Raw genomic sequence first — 16,781 nt, 5'->3', positions numbered from 1 at the left:
CCCCAAAGAGCCACATCCATCACTGGAAAGTGGGATGGATTCTTCTGTTCACTAAAAGGCAATTTCATAACCATGCACCCTCTCTGTTGGATTTGCTTTCCTAACAGAGTGGAATCTGATCTTGTGGGAGCACTGGGGAGCCCACAGGGGATGGAGGGTCTCTCCCAAGGCTCCCACAGAGCTGGAAATGCAATCACCACCCACAGCTCTCCCAGGCAGAGCAGCCAAGACCTCTCAGTCCCCACTCAGATGGGGAGAGGGCAGCTCAGTGGCCAACCAGGGCATCAGGCAGTGCCCACCGTGACAGGAACTTGCTGTGATGTGGCACCTGGCACCAAGCTTTGGGTGGAGCCCCTCAGCTGCTTCCACACGGGTTCTCAAAAATCACCCAAAGATGAGGACTGTGGTCACTGCCTACCTGGGCTGGCTCTGAAGGCAGCCAAAAGATGGGGGTTCTGCAGACTGCAACTCCTGAGCCATCCATCCCTCTCCTTCCTCTCTCCTACCATGGGCAAACAGGAGACTGCTCCCTATTTTACTTCACACACAGAAATTATCACTTATTTTCCATTTTTCTGAAACTGATATTTGGCTCAGAGCAAACACCAAGAGGAGGAAAAGCCCTGGATAAGAAATCTGTATCTCTGTGACACTGGTGGTTGAATTTATTAATATCTTCGTTTGGTTTTTTTTTTTTTTTTTACATCCGTTTAAGAAATATTTTTTTTAAAAAAAGGACAAAATCCTCCAAAGAAGCTGTTTGATTGACTGATCGACTGATTGATTCTCTATTTGATGTGAACTAGTTGCTATTCTGCTTAGAGGTCCCTATGATCTGTGAATCCCCACAAGCACTGACGATTAGGGATGCAGAGAGAAGCGTGTAGCTGGGGACGAACACCGGGGAGGGGGGATGGAGAACCCAATGTCGCATCTAGACAAACAAAACAAAATGTGTTGGTTGGTCGACTGGTTGGTTTGTTAACAGGAATCAGGTGCTAGATGTGTAGAAAAGCCCTTTATCCAGAGATCTCCTCCCGCTGTTCCTTGTTCCTGCGGACTTCGGCCGCGTGCAGTTCCTGCAAAGACAGGAGAAATGACACCGGGCTAACACGCCCTGCTCTTGTCATCAATGTTTTCCTCCTGTACACAGGATTTGCATCAGACATAAAAAAAGAGACCAGTTTCTCATCCAAAACATCCCGAGGGTGGGGGGTTACACCTGCAAGGAGTGAAGGATCATCTGTGGGAGCTTGGAGGTGATGGAACCTCCAGCGAACGCGCTCCTGGCTCCTCTCTCCTGCAAAACCCTTCAGCCACACACCCATGGTGGGTCTGACACTGTGGCTTTGGGTTTGCACTTATCAGATTATGCAGGCTATGTTCTCTACTGACCTTGAAGGGCATAACCCCCTTCCTCACCCTGCTCTGGAGCAGAGCTCCTCCTCAGCAACCACCACCAGGGAAACACCCCGTCCCTCGCACCCATCACACTGGGACCAGACCCCATTTTTCCATAAGGATCAGCACCCCCAGCACCCCCAACCCCCAGCCCTGTCTCAGGGGCCCTACTTGCCTTCTCACGGAGCCGCTCCCTCAAGGCAGCAAGGTGTGCCTCACGGATCTCCCTGCTCAGCTCCATCTTGTAGTTGAGCTTCTCCTCGGCCAGGCGGCTGAAGTTGTTGTTCTCCTCCAGAGCCTTGTGCAGCACCTCCCGCTCGTGTTCCCGCTTCTCCGCCAGCTGCTTCAGCACCTGCGCCTCCTGGGTCTGCCAGGGATGGGGTGAGGCCACCGAGAGGCTCTTCCAGCCTTCATCTCCCCAGAGAGGCTTCCTGACTCCCTCCTCTGCTCAATCCACTCTGCCAGCCCCCTCCCCCCCATAACACAATCTTCTTGCTTGCAAAATACTTTTGGTGCCTTTTTCCTGCTACCACAGAATTGTCTAGGTTGGAAAAGCCCTCTGAGATCACTGAGCCCAACAGTTCCCCCAGCGCTGGCCAGCCCACCACTAACCCATGTCCCCAAGTGATCACATGATGACGATGAGGATGGAGTTCAGTTCCCTGCCTAAATCACGCTGCAGAACCTCACTCCATGATGCCTGTGTCTCACCTGACAATTTACAGTGGAATAACAAGTGTCAGAACACTTCCCAGCTGTTTTAGATTAATCCTGCTGAGTTTTAGGGTTTGGTGCAATTAGTACCAGAAAAGTCACTGCTTCTCCAGGACATCTTACCTTCCTCCTCTCTTCTGCAGCCTCCAGCCTCCTCTGCAGCTCCTCCAGGGACAGGTCCTTCTTCTTGGGAGGGGAGGAAAGGATTGGGCTCTCAGGAGATAAATCTGAAGGGGACTTCAGGATCACTTCGAAGCTCTGGCCTGATGCCCTCTTATCCAGCTGCTTCACCTCCATATCTTTGTGGGGAAAAAAAATCACTGACTTTGTGAACCTGTGCCACTCAGGAGAGTGACCTGAGGTCATCAAGTTCCTCACACAGGAATTAGGATCTTCCCATGTCCTGATCTGGGTGATTTTGTTTTATCTCCAGAATTTCTTGATTAGTGATCACCTTCATTCCCTCCATGCAAATGCAATTAATTTAAAGCCATGGCACAATTACAGAAAGGTCACATTGCTGTTAATACCTTGTATGTCACCCTTACATGAAGCAGAGACTCTGACTCTGGCAAGCTCCCACATTGCCTGTGGGGGAACAATCCAAACACTGCTGGAGAGGGAGCAGGTTACCTACCTCCATACTGGTAGATGGTGTTGGGATGGGGCTGGGTGTGGAAACAGGAGCAGATGAGGGAGAGCAGAGACAGCTCCTTCATTTTCTCCTTGTAGGCTGAAAAATATGAAATAGCAATGAGAGAGATTCTAATAGCTTCTTTTTCATGGAGAAATTAAGCGAGTATCCCATTTGCAGCTATCAGACTCTGTGGAGGCTTTTTCATGCTGCCAGGAAATCCCACTTGCAGCTCCCAGACTCTGTGGAGATGTTTCCAAGCTGCCATAGCTTGCCAAAAGGTCCCCAAGGAGTGTCTGATCTAGGCCAGCCTAAATTAGGTGCCAGTGTGGCAAATGTTATGGGAACACACACGGTAGGGATTTAACACATCCAGGGGTTAAGTTTCTGTGCAGGGTTTTCCCTCCAAAGGAGCTGGGATGCTGCAGCCTGTGTAGTTAAACATGTTGGGACAGCTGCCCCACCCTTTCTCTGGAAGTGGAATTTCCAGTCTCTGAGATAAATGATGCCCACTGACACCTGGAGACATTGCTCAACCCCTGGAGAGTTGGGAATATTTCACAATTCAGCATTTCTGAGGTGAGGGTGAAGAGGCAGGAGGAGGTCAGTAATGTGGAGAACAAAGGGGCATTTGAGTGATGAAACTGTTCAGGAGCTCTGCTACCACAGGAAGAGCTGGACCCCAACTTCCAAGGCACCTCCTGCCCTGCAGCAGATCAAGGAGGATGTGAGTGGGTTCTGCCACTACCGTGGCCACACAGGCAAAGGTTGGCACAGTCTGTGACCACAATAACAGTCACAGTCTGTGACCTGTCCTTCTGTAAAGGACAGGAAACACTCAATCCTTTCCAGCTCTGCTGCTGTGAGCCCTCAGTTTGCTCATTGTTCCTGTGACTGGAGGATGCACCACAGCATCCAAGTGCTGCCCCAACACAGACTGCAGCAATCTGCTTCTGGGGCAATCTTCACCTGTATTTTTGGAGTTCAGCACATTTAACACAGTGAACTGTTTGCACACTGCTGACAAAGAACCTCAGAATAGAAGGAGTTGAGGCCAGTGAGGTGCTCTGTCAGGCTGTCACATTCTTTGTCACATCAGTGAAACCCTCACAGCATCACTCCCATGAGTCAGGTCAGCAGCTGGGGCTCAGCAGTGGGTGTTGCTGCCTCATGGGTCCTGTGAGGCTCTGTCCTGGGCTGGCTCCTTGGGTGACACCCAGGCTCGTGGGGACAGTGTCTTCATGGCTGCATGTCCTGCAAACCAGCCCTGAGTGTCCTTGTGCTGTCCTTCCTCCTGCCCCTGCCACAGGCATTCTGCTGTCCTGCCCTGGCTCTGCCTCTGGGCTCCCCACATATCCTGGTGCTTCTGGCCTTGCTTTGTCCCCTCTGTCCTCAGCTCCATTTCATGCTCCAGCCAGAGGCAACTCTGCAGCTCAGCTTCCAATGCCACCTTCAGAGCAAGACCCTCCCCTAGGCCAGGACAGGGAAATCCCCAGAACTTTGTGATCTGAATAGGCACAGAACAATTCCAAAAAAAGTAACATTGTGTGTATCACGTGCCCTTAGGAACATCTTTCAGGTATTCTCCTCCGCCTTCCCACAGCTGAGTGGGAAAACCTATGCCATTTTCATGCTTTCACTGATTTCTCCTCCTAGGTACAGAATTTCACTATAATTAGCACCCTTCTTTTGCTAAACCACCATCCCTGAAGCTCACATCTTGACTGAACTTTTTTAGCTTGCTGCCCATTCTGATTTGAACCTCCTGCCCAGTCCTGCTGTTAAAGGTAAACCAAATAGGAATAGTTTACACCAGCAGTGGCAGCCAGACATCTTTGATTTTGTTCTTAATGAAAAAAAACCTCTGGAGAGCCTCTGAGAGGCCCAAAGTTGTGGCATGGAGCAGGAAGCTAATGCATCTCCTAATGTGCTGCCAAGAGCCCTGAGGAGGATCCCTGGGAATAGATGAGAGACATTATCATTTATTATCATTTAGACATTCTCATTTAATACAAACAAACCAGTCAACAAGGTTGTTGCTCCACCATTACATCTGGTCCTGGGTGAAACCAAGGCACGAGGCAGATGTGCCACACCCCCCACCCCCTCATTTAATTCAATTTAATTGTCTGGCAGCACTTGTTACAGAGCACAGCACTTTGTGTTCCACGACTCGGGCTTCAGCGCTGGCACGGTGTGCAGATGATTCCATGCTGCATTCCCTGCCTTTCAGGAGCTTTGCCGTGGTCATTTCACAGCTGCCCCCATTCCTTCGGGATCTCCGCTGTCCGGCTTTCCCTGCTGCAGAGCAAACTGACCCTCCCTCTATGTCAATTAAAACGAAGAGGAGCAAGAGGACAAAAGGCGCTGGGCTGCGGCAGGGCTGTGCCGAGCTCTGGAAGCGCTCTGTGTCCTTCCCCTCCCGGAGCCTGCAGCCGCAATGAGCGGCACACAGAACCGGGAGCTGCAGCCGCAATGAGTGGCACAGGACCGGGAGCTGCAGCCGCAATGAGCGGCACACAGGACCGGGAGCTGCAGCCGCAATGAGCGGCACACAGGACCGGGAGCCGCAGCCGCAATGAGCGGGGCACAGGACCGGGAGCGGCGCTGGAGCTGCCGCGGCCCCGGGGACCGGCGGGGGAGGGTCCCGAGCAGCCCCCGCTGTCCGGCGCTCCCCTCTGCCGGGGGAAGCAGCGGGAGGGAGCAGCGCACCGAGCCCCCCGGGCCCCGGGAGCTGCTCAGCCCGGAGCTGTCCCTTCAGGACAGCCACCGCCGGCGGACCCCGGCCGGAGCTGTCCCTTCAGCACCTCGGCGGGGGCCGGGCATGACGAGGGGGAAGAACTGACTCCTGGAGAAATTATGGAGTCATAGGAGCACAGAATCGTCACAGGTTTGTTGGGATTGGAAAACCTCTCCAAGACCATCAGGTGTAAATGTTCCCCCAGCGCAGCCAAGCCCACCACTAAAGCATGTCCCCAGGTGTCCACCTACATGGCTTTTAAATCCATCCAGGGAGGTGACTCCACCTGGTCCCTGGGCAGCCTGTGCCAGAGCTTGACAGCCGTTTCGATGAAAACATTTTCCTAATGTCCAATCTAAACCTCCCCTGGCACAAGATGAGCCATGTCCTCTTGTCCCGTCCCTTGTTAATTGGGACAGGAGCCTGACCCCCAGCTGGCTGCCCCCTCCTGTCAGGGAGTTGTGAGGGTGAGAAGGTCCCCCCTGAGCCTCCTTTTCTCCAGGCTGAGCCCCCCCCTCAGCTCCCTCAGCCTCTCTGGTGCAGCCTGACCCCCACCTGGCTGCCCCCTCCTGTCAGGGAGTTGTGAGGGTGAGAAGGTCCCCCCTGAGCCTCCTTTTCTCCAGGCTGAGCCCCCTCAGCTCCCTCAGCCTCTCTGGTGCTCCAGCCCCTTCCCCAGCTCTGTTCCCTTCTTGAAACACAGTCCAAGCTCTCAATGACACTCATGTCCTGAGGATCCATGCCCTGAGAACTGCATGGATCCCTGAAAGCCCCACACCTGTGCTCCAGAGCCAGCAGCTACACCTGTGGGACCCAGGAGCATCACAGTGATGGCCTTGCGCTCATGACACATCCTGTGACAAATAATTGTTTTATCAGGCTAAGACAAGAAAAGGCATCCTGTGAGGAGAGGTACATCCTCTGATTCAGTAACTAAAAGAAATATCTATTTAGGAACCTGTGTCAGTGAAGATCAAACCTGAGATGCCCTGTAGCAAGACTTAGGTTCAATCACAGCTGCTTAAAACTCAGGGGTAAAAGATTGCCAACCTCAGCACTAAAATTTACTTCAGAAGTATCTGCACTCCCATTTGCAAGAGATTTAAGGTTTTGAGGACATATTTATGCCAGTGGACAAAACCATTGAACATGTGGCTGGCCAGCATGTGACATGGCCAAGGAGCTCCTGCCCAGAAAGGATGGGTGCAGTGCACAAATGAACATATTTTAAGAAAAATTAGACAGGGAGTGCTGAACTTTTTACTTGAGCATCTATCAGCATTTTTACTTCTGTTATCTTAGTAAAAATAAATTCAGCTTGCACTGAGCAAGTATTTCATTTCTGTATAAATTAATCTGACTCAGGTCCTCAGGGACTTGATACCAAAGCATTGCTCAGAGTCTCAGAGGCGCAGCAAGAACTCTGCCTTGCTGGTGGGCAGAGGATTTGGACAGGCTGCTCACTCAGGTGTGACTTACTGACATTTCACTTCTCTTTTAAGGCAAACACAAATTCAGCAGCAGAATTCATTCTCATTCTTTTGTCTCAGCAGCAAATTCATTCACTCTGGTATGGTTTTCATCACTGTGTCATGACATTTCACTGCTTTCATATCAGAACTGGGGTGAAACATTGCAAATAACTGAGTTGTGTAAAACAAGAAGTGAATAAACTGTAGAATGTAGAGAAAATATATCAGTGTCTCATCCTCTAAAGCGGAGTGAGCTCACATTTTGTTGGCTTTAGAGGAATTTGAGCAGTGACTAAACTGCAATCCATAAAGGTGCAGTCAGTTCCTCAACCTTTCTGAACATTTATGCCCTGCAATCAGCCCAGGCTATTCTGGTTTGGTTGTATTCCTCACCCCATGAGCCAATCAATCTTTATTAATTTTTTTCATCAGGAGATGTCCTGAGCCTTCACCAAGGCACCAGGAGGCTCAGGGTGCTCCCAGCTCTCTCTAGCCACTCCTTTCCTGTGCTCCCTCTAGTGCTGCAGGGAACATCCTGCATTTCCATATCCCCTCTGCTGCGCACACCATCGATCCATGTAAAGTGTTTATCTCCAAGCCAACCCCCGGAGACATTATCCAGCTGCTCCCCAAGTGCTGGTGCTGCCAGAGATGGAGGAACAGCTGGGAATGGCGTGGTGCAGGAGCAATGGGATTCATTTTCCTGCTCATGATGTGCCTGGATGGAGGAGCTTGAAACCTATTATTCATTCAAAAGTTTTGTTCTCTGTTTCCTAAACACATTAAGCTAAACTGCTGCCAGGTTTTGGGGTGGTATTTAATGGCATCCACCAAAATTGAGCGAGGCCATCTCAGCACAACACTGACATGGCATCAGTCACAGTGAAGCAGAGGCAGAGCAAGGTTAATTTATGTGAAATTTAAATGGATGAGACTGGATGTGCTCTGTCTGATAGCAGGGTCAGAGGAAGGTTATTACAAGAAAATCATTTGGTTTGTGAAGATAACTTTGGAGAAGTAAGAATTGCTTCCATAATGAATATTATCTCATGCAAAAATAAGAAGAGGCCAATTATAAATGTAGTCAAGCTTAAATTGAAGGTACAGAAGACAGAGAGACAGAGAACTGAGACCTCCAGCAGAGACTGCAATGCCACCCAAACAACAAAAGCAACCAGAGTCCTCAACAAGCCTTGAGAGTACAGCAGGCTCTAGATATTCTCCCTGCTATGAATCCTATCATAAAAATATTGGCCAGACCTTCAGTCTAATGCACTTCCACCTTCCTGCTCCCCAGCTTCCACAAACAAGTCAGCAGCAGATCTTACAGAACCAGAAAACACTAGTGGGTTTTTGTTTGGATTGTTGTTTGTGTTTTTTGAGGGGTTTGGAGTTTTTTTGGGTTTTTTTGGCAGCTCAGTAGTTGTAGCCCACACTGATGGTACAGGGACACCACAAAATCCAGGCCCAGAAGTTACCATGGGCTCATGTGGAAATGTGGAATCATCCATGAGAACAGGCAGATGTGAGGTTTGCTCTGCCTTCTGTCAGACATCTGCTAAACTATTGCCCAGGAATGGTTTCCAATCACCCACCTCCTTCCCCCCAGGTTTTATTGGCAGCTCATGAATGTGACAACAACCCGGGCTGTGCACAGCCAGTGCATCAGCAAATCACTGAAGCTGTAGCACTGGAACATGTGGGCTGCTCCCAGGAAAATACCCAGGGAAATCTCCTCTTGCATGGGCTCAGCAGCAGAGAAGGGCCCAGGCTGTGGAGCAGAGCCTGGCTGGGGGGTTACTGTTGGAAGGAGAGAAGCATGGCCTGGGTTGCTTTATAAAGCAGAGGAAGGAACCAAATGGAAGCAGCTAACCCAGAGGGTTTGTGGATTTGAGGCAAACACGGGTTTGGATGTCAGGTTTGGGTGAGACAAAGAGCTGTGAAAGAGCTGGGGAGCTGATGAGGCAGCAGCTCATGGGACAGTCAAGACAGAGCCCAGTGCCATGATGTGTCAGGGACAGATGTGCTCTGTGACCACAGACAGACATTTGGTCACTTTGGATCTTGGTTTCCTTCTCATTAACTGCTGATGATTGTATTTCCCCATTATATAGTGGTACTATTTGTATAAACACATTCAGAGGGGATAAGATTCTCTAGTAGGGCAGTAATCATGTAGAGGTACCTTGAAAAAAGAAAAGGATTATTTGGAAATGTGCTGAGCAGCTCTTCACCATTTGGGAGATGCTGAAGTGCCACAGCACAGGCATGTGGTCTTTGGTTGGTCTCTGGCTCTTTTGTATTTTCTAAATCACAGCCTATTGGTTTAACTCCCCTCTGGAGGGAAGACTTTAATTTTTGAAACATAACTCACATCTGGAGGAGTAAAACCCATGTCAGTAGGACAGCTGTGAGGGATTAGCCAGGCATGTTTTTCCAGTTAATTTAGGGGTATAGAAGTCTGAATGAGTTTCAGGTCCCCCTAATGATGGTCATCAAGAATCATTAGCATTGTCCACCCCTCTGCTGCCCACACTGCTGTCACAATGGGCTTATATGCACCCTTCTGGATGCCAGATCAGACCACTAAATCTCAGCTTTTACGCAAAAGAAGGAAAATATGTTAATCTGATAAAACAGTGCCTTCACCAGATCTGAACCAACAATGACAGATTCCAAGAAAGAGCTCCTCTGAGATATCTGAAGCATCTTCCCAGAGTGTACACGGTGCCATTAACCAAGATATTATTTCTATTTTAGAAAGAAGAAGTATTTGCTAACTAAATAGATCCCTTGTTTGGATGCACTGGAAAAAAAAAAGCCTACAATAATAGGCTCTTTTGGCATGTAGAACTGAACTCCCAATAAAAGAACCCTAAATTTTAAGGCCACATAGCCTTCTTCAACAGTCAAAGAAAAAGACAATAGTTATTTTTTTGAGAGAGAGAGATGGAGAGTTGATAGAAAGGATTTTGACTCTCCAGCGTGGGCAGTAGAAATGTCAGGACAGGGCAGCACCATATGGCGTCCTTCAATGCCACCCAGAAAAGGGATCAGGGGATAACCCAGAGCCACATGAAGTCCCTCAGCTCTCGCATTTCAGTGCAGGACGGGAAAACCTTGGGCTCTGCCAGGCCCATTAACCATGCCCAGTCATGAGGCAGGGAATGACAACCTGGTGTTCCCAAGGGCTCCACCCTCCCAGACACGCCAACATCGGAGAAAGCCGGTGGGGATGTCACCTTCTGCATCATTTCATAATCTCACGTCTCTTTATTCAACCCAGCCGCTACCAACTGTGCGGGGAGCTCCGCAGCCCTGCAGAGCCCTGCAGGCCGGTCCGCGGAGCACAGCAGCACAAAGCTTTGTGCGGATGCTGCGGGAGGAGCTGCGAGGGCTGTGCCCCCGCAAGGGCTGCCCGGCGGCGGGGCCGGCACCGCAGCTCACCGGCACTGAGCATGTGCCGCCCATCCCGCGGCTCCCGCACCGAAAACAGCCCCCGGGGCCGCCAGAAACAGCCTGAGCTGACAGGCAGAAAAGAGAGAGGGCAGCCGGGCTCGGCGGAGCAAGCCCTGTTTCTTTTCATCGCGAGGATTTGGTTGTTTGGTTGAACAAACCAAGGAAATCTTCCCGAGGGGGACAAGCCCCCGGGCAGCAGGCGCAGACTGCAGCTGCCCTCCCCGCGGCACGGATCGGCTTTTGCTGAGAATAAAGAAGGAAATAATGAAGAAAGCAAACAAGACTCATTCCTTAATTGAAGGATTCATAGTTCTTTTTCTCCTGCCTTTCCAGGCTACCCTCCATTGCTGCTGTACGAGCTGTAGGCGATGGGGAGGTGGGGAGCTGCTCCTGCAAAGGCAGCTGGGCGAGGCTCAGCCCCGACCCTCCCTTGGCACACAGCACCCTATTCTCTTCCCTCCTGCCACAGCACTGCTTTCCATGACCTCCTACTCCTTGAAATTGCTTCTCTGCTTGATCTGAGTCACAAGGAAGCCCCATTTCTGCTTCATGATCTTAAGTGTCTTTGACAGTAAAACTGCATCTTTGGGAGAACAAGATATGCTGTGGGCATGAAGTGCGTTGGGAGGGTGAGAATGCACCAACTGGAAATGGCATGTTCTGCCTACGTGTGCTTCATCCACCACCTCGTCCATCTCAAGTTCGATGCAACCTTGGTTTAGAGGGCTGGTAAGTCTGAGCCTTCCCTCCCACCCCCACTGTGCAAACGAGGTCCAATCCTGCTCGGTAGGGAAGGCAGGAGATGGGTGGCACCTCCCAAGAGTGCACTGCAGCAGACGTTCATTGAGACAGGGATACCCGCACGAGTATATACAATAGCTGGAGGTTTCCTATCACAAACACATTTTTACAATGCTGTTTTATGTCTTTCATTGAGACAGGGATACCCGCACGAGTATATACAATAGCTGGAGGTTTTGCTATCATAAACACATTTTTACAATGCTGTTTTATATCTCTAACTGCATGCAAAGCCCACTCAGGACCAGCTGCGCCCTTACACTCCCCCCACATACACACCCTTCCTTCTCTCTGTGCTTCTTCCCCCTGCATCTACTGGTCTTTTTAAAGGAGCAAGGAATAGAAAATGCACGGCAGGAAACCTCGGCAAAGGGCAGGGAAAGAAGCAAGAAGTGTTGCCTGGCCTCCTGCGGGCTGGTCCCTGCCTGGAGGGCACAAAGCACTGCCTGCTCTTCCTTTTTGTCTGTCACTCCTGCTCAGCCCTCCAGCATCTCACTCCCCCCTCGCAAGCCCCTCTTTGCAGGCTGCAGAATTCAGAGTCATTCCAAGAAAAAGAAAAATCTGTTTTCTAAAAAAAAAAAAAAGACCCTCTAAACCCACTCACTGTTCATGGTACCATTTCAAGCTTTTCTTCTCCTTCACCCACACTCCCATTTCAGCCGCTTCAATCCCTCCTTCCCAGTCAGAGGGGGCAAGATGGGTCTTTAGGAAGCTGGACCGAAGCAGCACAGCATCCCGGGCTGCCATCCTGAAGGCAGAGCCGAGCAGGCTCCCGGGCAGCCGCGCTGTGATTGCCGGCACTGCTGCAGGAGGGAGGAAGGGCTCCCCTTGCAGCATCTCATTTCACCCAACGCCATCAGAGGACCGCTCCCCTGTAGCATCTTCCAACCAAGAAATGTGAGCTGTGCAAGAAATCTGGGGCTAGAAAGCCCCGAGAATACACAAAAACCCATCCAGGTTCTTCTGGTTGGCTTTGTGGGATTTTTTAGGGCATTACTGACTCTTGCCCATGTTTTGCTCTCCACTACCCATTTAGGCAATATATGATCTTCACAAAACAAAATGTAATTTCTGATTTCCTTACATCCAGCTGCACCGTTTGCATTTTTTTCTTAGGGAAAACAAAAAAAAAAAAAAACAACAAAAAAAAAAACAACAAAAAAAGCTCTACGATGTTACAAAAATAATATCTAATTGGCACGTAGCAGCATCTTCTAATGGCACAATGAAATGGCAGCAATACTTTAAATTGGCAAGTTTATCACACGTGTATTCATATTAAAATAAAAAGCCCACCTGCTATCTTGCATCAGAGGGGTGTGTGTGTATGGGGGAGGAAGGGGAACAATGCTGCCATACCAGCTGCCTCCTCAGCACACAACTCCCCCGAAACCCACGAAGGGGAAGAAAAAAAACCCAAAAAAAACAAAAACCCAATCCAAACCTTCAGAATAATGATAAAAAAATATATAAAACTTGACGATTTTAGAAGCGCATTGATGTCAAGCCCCCGAGAAGCCGCCTGTCCTACCTGAGACGGTGCTGGCCATGCTGCGGCGGGAGCGGAGCTGTGCTGCAGGAGCAGGAGGGAGCGCAGGAGCTGCGGAGGTGCTGCAATGCTGCGGGGAGGGAGGACTGACTCAGCTGGAGGGGGCTGCAGCCATCCGCGGCAGGGAGAGGCTGGAGCGCCCAGAGAAAGGCGAGGGGTGGAAAGAAAAGGAAGGGTCACTAGTTCAGAATATTAATGAGCGTATCAGGCCTCCTTTCCTGGGTGGCTTTGACGGCAGATCCCTCCCAGGCAAGCCTGCCTGCCAGGAACACAGCCCCACGGCGGGGGGGTGAGACACACCCAGCCGGGCGCGGGCAAAAGAGGATTTTTTCCTCCTCTTCCTCCCTTTCTTGTCTGCTCGAGATGGGCTAAACTGATTTTTCCCTTACTAAAAGGAGAATTAAGCAAAATAATTGATTTTTTTTTTTTTTTTTTTTTTTTTTTAACCAGCCATTCCAAGGCAGCCTCACCTGCAAGGCCAGGCTGGACTGGGCTGAGATGTGAAACCCAAACCTTGCAGCAGCTTTAGGCAAACAGCAAAGGGAGGAGGGATCCCAGCAGGTTTTTAGGCATGGGATTAGTTCTTTTTTTTTGCACCAGCACTGAGGCACTAAAGGAGCTGCAGTTTGGGGAGAAAACTGCCGTAAAAGTAGAGGAGAAAGAGCAGAATGGAGCCTTTCAGTTTTAGTGAGAATTCTCTGGGTTTCTCCTCCACCCTAGGCATCAGGACCTCTTTTCTTATAATTTTCTGTCTGTTTTCTACAATTTCTATCATTTCCATTTTTGGCTATTGCCAGGGGCCAATGCTTCTGTGCTTTTAGAGCACCACACACACACTTGGGAGCAAGGAATCCTCCCAAACCCACACATCTCCTGGCACGCTGCAATGCAGACACTCCCAAACAATTCCAGCTGCTGCAGAGAACCACAGGTTGTTGGAATACTTACCAGTGCTCTGGCTTGCTCAGGGGTAGAAGCCACAGTAAATTCAGTTAGAAAGACTGGAGATTTTTCTACTTTCCTAGTTTTTCCCCAATCTCCCAGTGTCGTAACACCGTCACAGAAGAAAAGAAAAATAGAGAAAATGTCTAACTCAGAATAAAATGAACACTATCCACACATTTTCAAAATGTGTTTGCAAGATTTTTATGACCTTTAACTGCTCCCTGTTCTGTCCAAGCCTTATTTTGTAGTTCCAACTCTCTCTACTTTCTCCTTGGATTGAATCTCCAGGACTTGACAGATTATCTTGTTTCAAAAACACCTTTGCCATGATCAGAGGAAGGCAGCCATCCCAGGCACCCGACTGCTGGAGTGATTTCCCCCTTCTGTTCAGCATGAACTCTGGCTTTGATATTCCCAGCAGTCCCAAGAGGGTCTGGCTAACCCTTAGAACATTCTGGATCTTTTGGCATCAATCCAGCACACATTTTATTTCTTTTATTGAGGAGAGGCTGTAGAATGATTTAAAGGTGCCATGGCCATGTGTCCCACTGGAATACACTGTGAGAGAAACAGGGAGCAAATGATTTGGAGGGTCAAGGTGGAAAGCTGTGTTCTTATTTCCCAACAGTAAATGGACTGAAAGGCTCTGGACTATCAGGATTAGAAGAAATCCATAATTTGGTGGGCAACCAAAAGATTAAGAAAGACAACAAATGGCAACTCAATCCTCCTCTATCTCAAAAGAGGTCAATAACCTTCATACCAACCAGAGGATTTTCACATATGGCCCTCGTGGCTCTTTTGTCCCATTCCTGAAGGTTCCTGCTCCTCTGGCAGCATCTGGATCTCATCTGGAAAGAGAGATCCTGCCTGGGCAGACTCTGAACAAACATGGCCATGATTCACTTTGCACCCCTGCACAGCACCAGTGTTCCCCTTGCTGGTGTGGGTCAGCCACTTCCCCACAGAGATTGAGGACCATCTTCCACAAGGTTTTTATTTTGTACATGGTTTTTCTTTTTCTTGAAAATGAAAAATACTTTATCCAAGATCCTAAAATCCAGGAATGAGTGAGAAGTGGAGATGGGCAGGTTCCTCCTGGCTGGGCTGGCAGGGACAGGCTGGGCTGTCACAGCTCTCTGTGCTGCTCAGACAGTTTTGAAGTCTCTCTCCCCTCTCCAAACTCTGGCTTTATAAGAACTCAGGGTCTACCCTAGACAGACAAACACCAAGATGAAATCCAGTGTGAGATCAACACCTTTATTTATCATTTATCCCAACAGATACTGCAGATTCACTAAACCTCCACAAGAAGGAATGTATTTTTCTCTCCAAGCTCACAAGGCATTTCCTCTGTTGTGTTTAGAAGGCCAGCAGCAGGGCTGGAGGCAGCCTGCAGCCCTGCTCAGGTGAGGTCAGTGGTGCAGAGGAGCAGCCTGCAGGAGCTGCAGCCTGCAGGAGCTGCAGCCTGCAGGAGCTGCGGGTGCTGACTCACGGCTGCTGCTGGACAGGCACCTGCTGACTCACAGCCACTCCTGCTGGGCTGGCCACCTCCCAGCAGGTGACACTGCTCCCATCAGCTGCACGGAAACAAGGCAAAATAATCTCCTTTGATACACTACTGATATCGTTCTTCCGTGTGGGAAAGATGTATTTACAGGAAGTAACAACAACGGAGTATTCCATGTATTTATGAGGAGTTTTAAATTTATTTTTTCTCCCCTGAAGTTATCCCACAGTCTCATTTCACAGTCTTTACAAACCAATTTCTTTTGCAGCAGCATCATCACGCATGACTGGTATCAAAGTAAAGAGTTCACAGGCAGAAACATGAGCAAAACCAGCTGTTAAATTTTGTGTGGAGCACACAAGGTTCCACAGGAACAACTCAGTGTTCTCCAGCTCATTCCCTGCAATTAAAGACAGTTTATGATCCAGGGAAGTTCAGATCAAGGAATTTAAAGGCTGGCCACTAAAACAGCACCACCCATGAGCTCCCCTGACCCGACACCAGGACACAGGAGGTACCACGAGTCTGGGAACAGAACAGACCACACAATGCTTAACTTACATAGTTTAAGCTTTGCTCCTTTTAACATCAGCACTGTTCTGCACACAAACAAGCTGTGCAGCTGGCCAGGAGTAAAGCATTTTAAGGCTACAATGAAAGAAGCCACATCCTGTTCTATATCTATGCAGTGACAGCATGAGACACAGCAATAAACCACAGAGATGAGTACAAAGTATCTTCTTCCTGCCCTCTCTCTCATCTCGCTGCATGAAACACAGTTTTACAAAATTTGGGGATACAAGTAAGCCATTCCTATGCATTTATTAAAACCAGATTCTTACAAACTGGGCAATCCATCAATCCAGAGCAGTTCACCACAGTCACACGGCCTGAGCACCTGGAGTGCCAAAGCCGGTCCTGGATGTGCCTGGATGCACTGGCAGGGGGCTGAAGGGTGGGAGCACCGTGCTGCAGAAAAGCCGGGAACAAAGGCGCGGCACATCACCCCTAACAAAAGAGACCCGTCAGAATTCATTACCGTTCCTATCGCAGGGGCTCAGCACAAAGCCACAGAACCCTCCCACCTCAAACGCCGAGGGTTTCACAAAGAATCCCGCCGTGTTCTGTCTCTCCCGCGCGCAGCACCGCCCAAGGGGAGCAGGGCCCGGCACAAAGCACAGCAGGGCCCGGGCACCAACTCTGCCCAGGGCACCGCTTGCCGCACCTCCTGAGCCGCTCACAAGGGGACAAACGCCACTCCCGGGGGCCCCACAGGGCTGGGAGCTTTGGAAATGCAGCTTTTCGCGAGCGAACAGCCGGCACTCCGCCTCTCCGGGGCCGAGGCTCGGCCTCCGCCCCGGGGGAAGCGGCTGCGGAACCATCCGGCTGAACCACAGGGCCTGGCTGGGGAGCGGAACTGTCTTCCCTCACACCTGGCAGTGCTCAAACCGCACCGGGCTTGCGCCGCTCCTGCCCGGGGCCCCTCATGAGCCGCCACCAGCCCCGCTCGCTCCCCGACACCCCGGGCCGAGCCCGCCACGGCCGCCTCCTTCCCTTCC

At 50.2% G+C, this 16,781-nt stretch overlaps 1 protein-coding gene across 2 annotated transcripts; it reads right to left on the bottom strand.

The window, feature by feature from the left end:
- Positions 1-708: 708 nt before the first annotated feature.
- On the bottom strand, positions 709-16,762 carry STMN3 (stathmin 3). Of its 2 annotated transcripts, none has more exons than XM_041458362.1 (5): positions 16,262-16,762; positions 2,753-2,848; positions 2,239-2,414; positions 1,577-1,768; positions 709-1,079 (listed from the first exon to the last, which is right to left on the bottom strand). In XM_041458362.1, the coding sequence occupies exons 1-5, from the start codon at positions 16,602-16,604 to the stop codon at positions 1,020-1,022; spliced, it is 867 nt and encodes a 288-aa protein (XP_041314296.1). In that variant the 5' UTR covers positions 16,605-16,762; the 3' UTR covers positions 709-1,019. The 2 variants fall into 2 exon arrangements, with proteins under 2 accessions (XP_041314296.1, XP_041314297.1); XM_041458363.1 differs by lacking the exon at positions 16,262-16,762 and adding an exon at positions 12,750-12,858.
- Between the last annotated feature and the right edge of the window lie 19 nt (positions 16,763-16,781).

The sequence above is a fragment of the Pyrgilauda ruficollis genome, unplaced genomic scaffold (genome assembly GCF_017590135.1).
Source record: "Pyrgilauda ruficollis isolate IOZ18807 unplaced genomic scaffold, ASM1759013v1 scaffold127, whole genome shotgun sequence".
NCBI classification, from domain to species: domain Eukaryota; kingdom Metazoa; phylum Chordata; class Aves; order Passeriformes; family Passeridae; genus Pyrgilauda; species Pyrgilauda ruficollis.
The sequence above is the reverse complement of the archived record's forward strand: the minus strand, read 5'-3'. Positions and strand labels throughout refer to the sequence as shown.

Coding starts and splice junctions, on each gene's coding strand:
- STMN3 (XM_041458362.1), bottom strand. CDS start 16,604: ATGGTTCCGCAGCCGCTTCCCCCGGGGCGGAGGCCGAGCCTCGGCCCC. Junction 2,849..16,261: donor GAGCCCCTGCGATAGGAACG/GTAATGAATTCT, acceptor CATATTTTTCAG/CCTACAAGGAGAAAATGAAG. Junction 2,415..2,752: donor CACCATCTACCAGTATGGAG/GTAGGTAACCTG, acceptor TTCCCCACAAAG/ATATGGAGGTGAAGCAGCTG.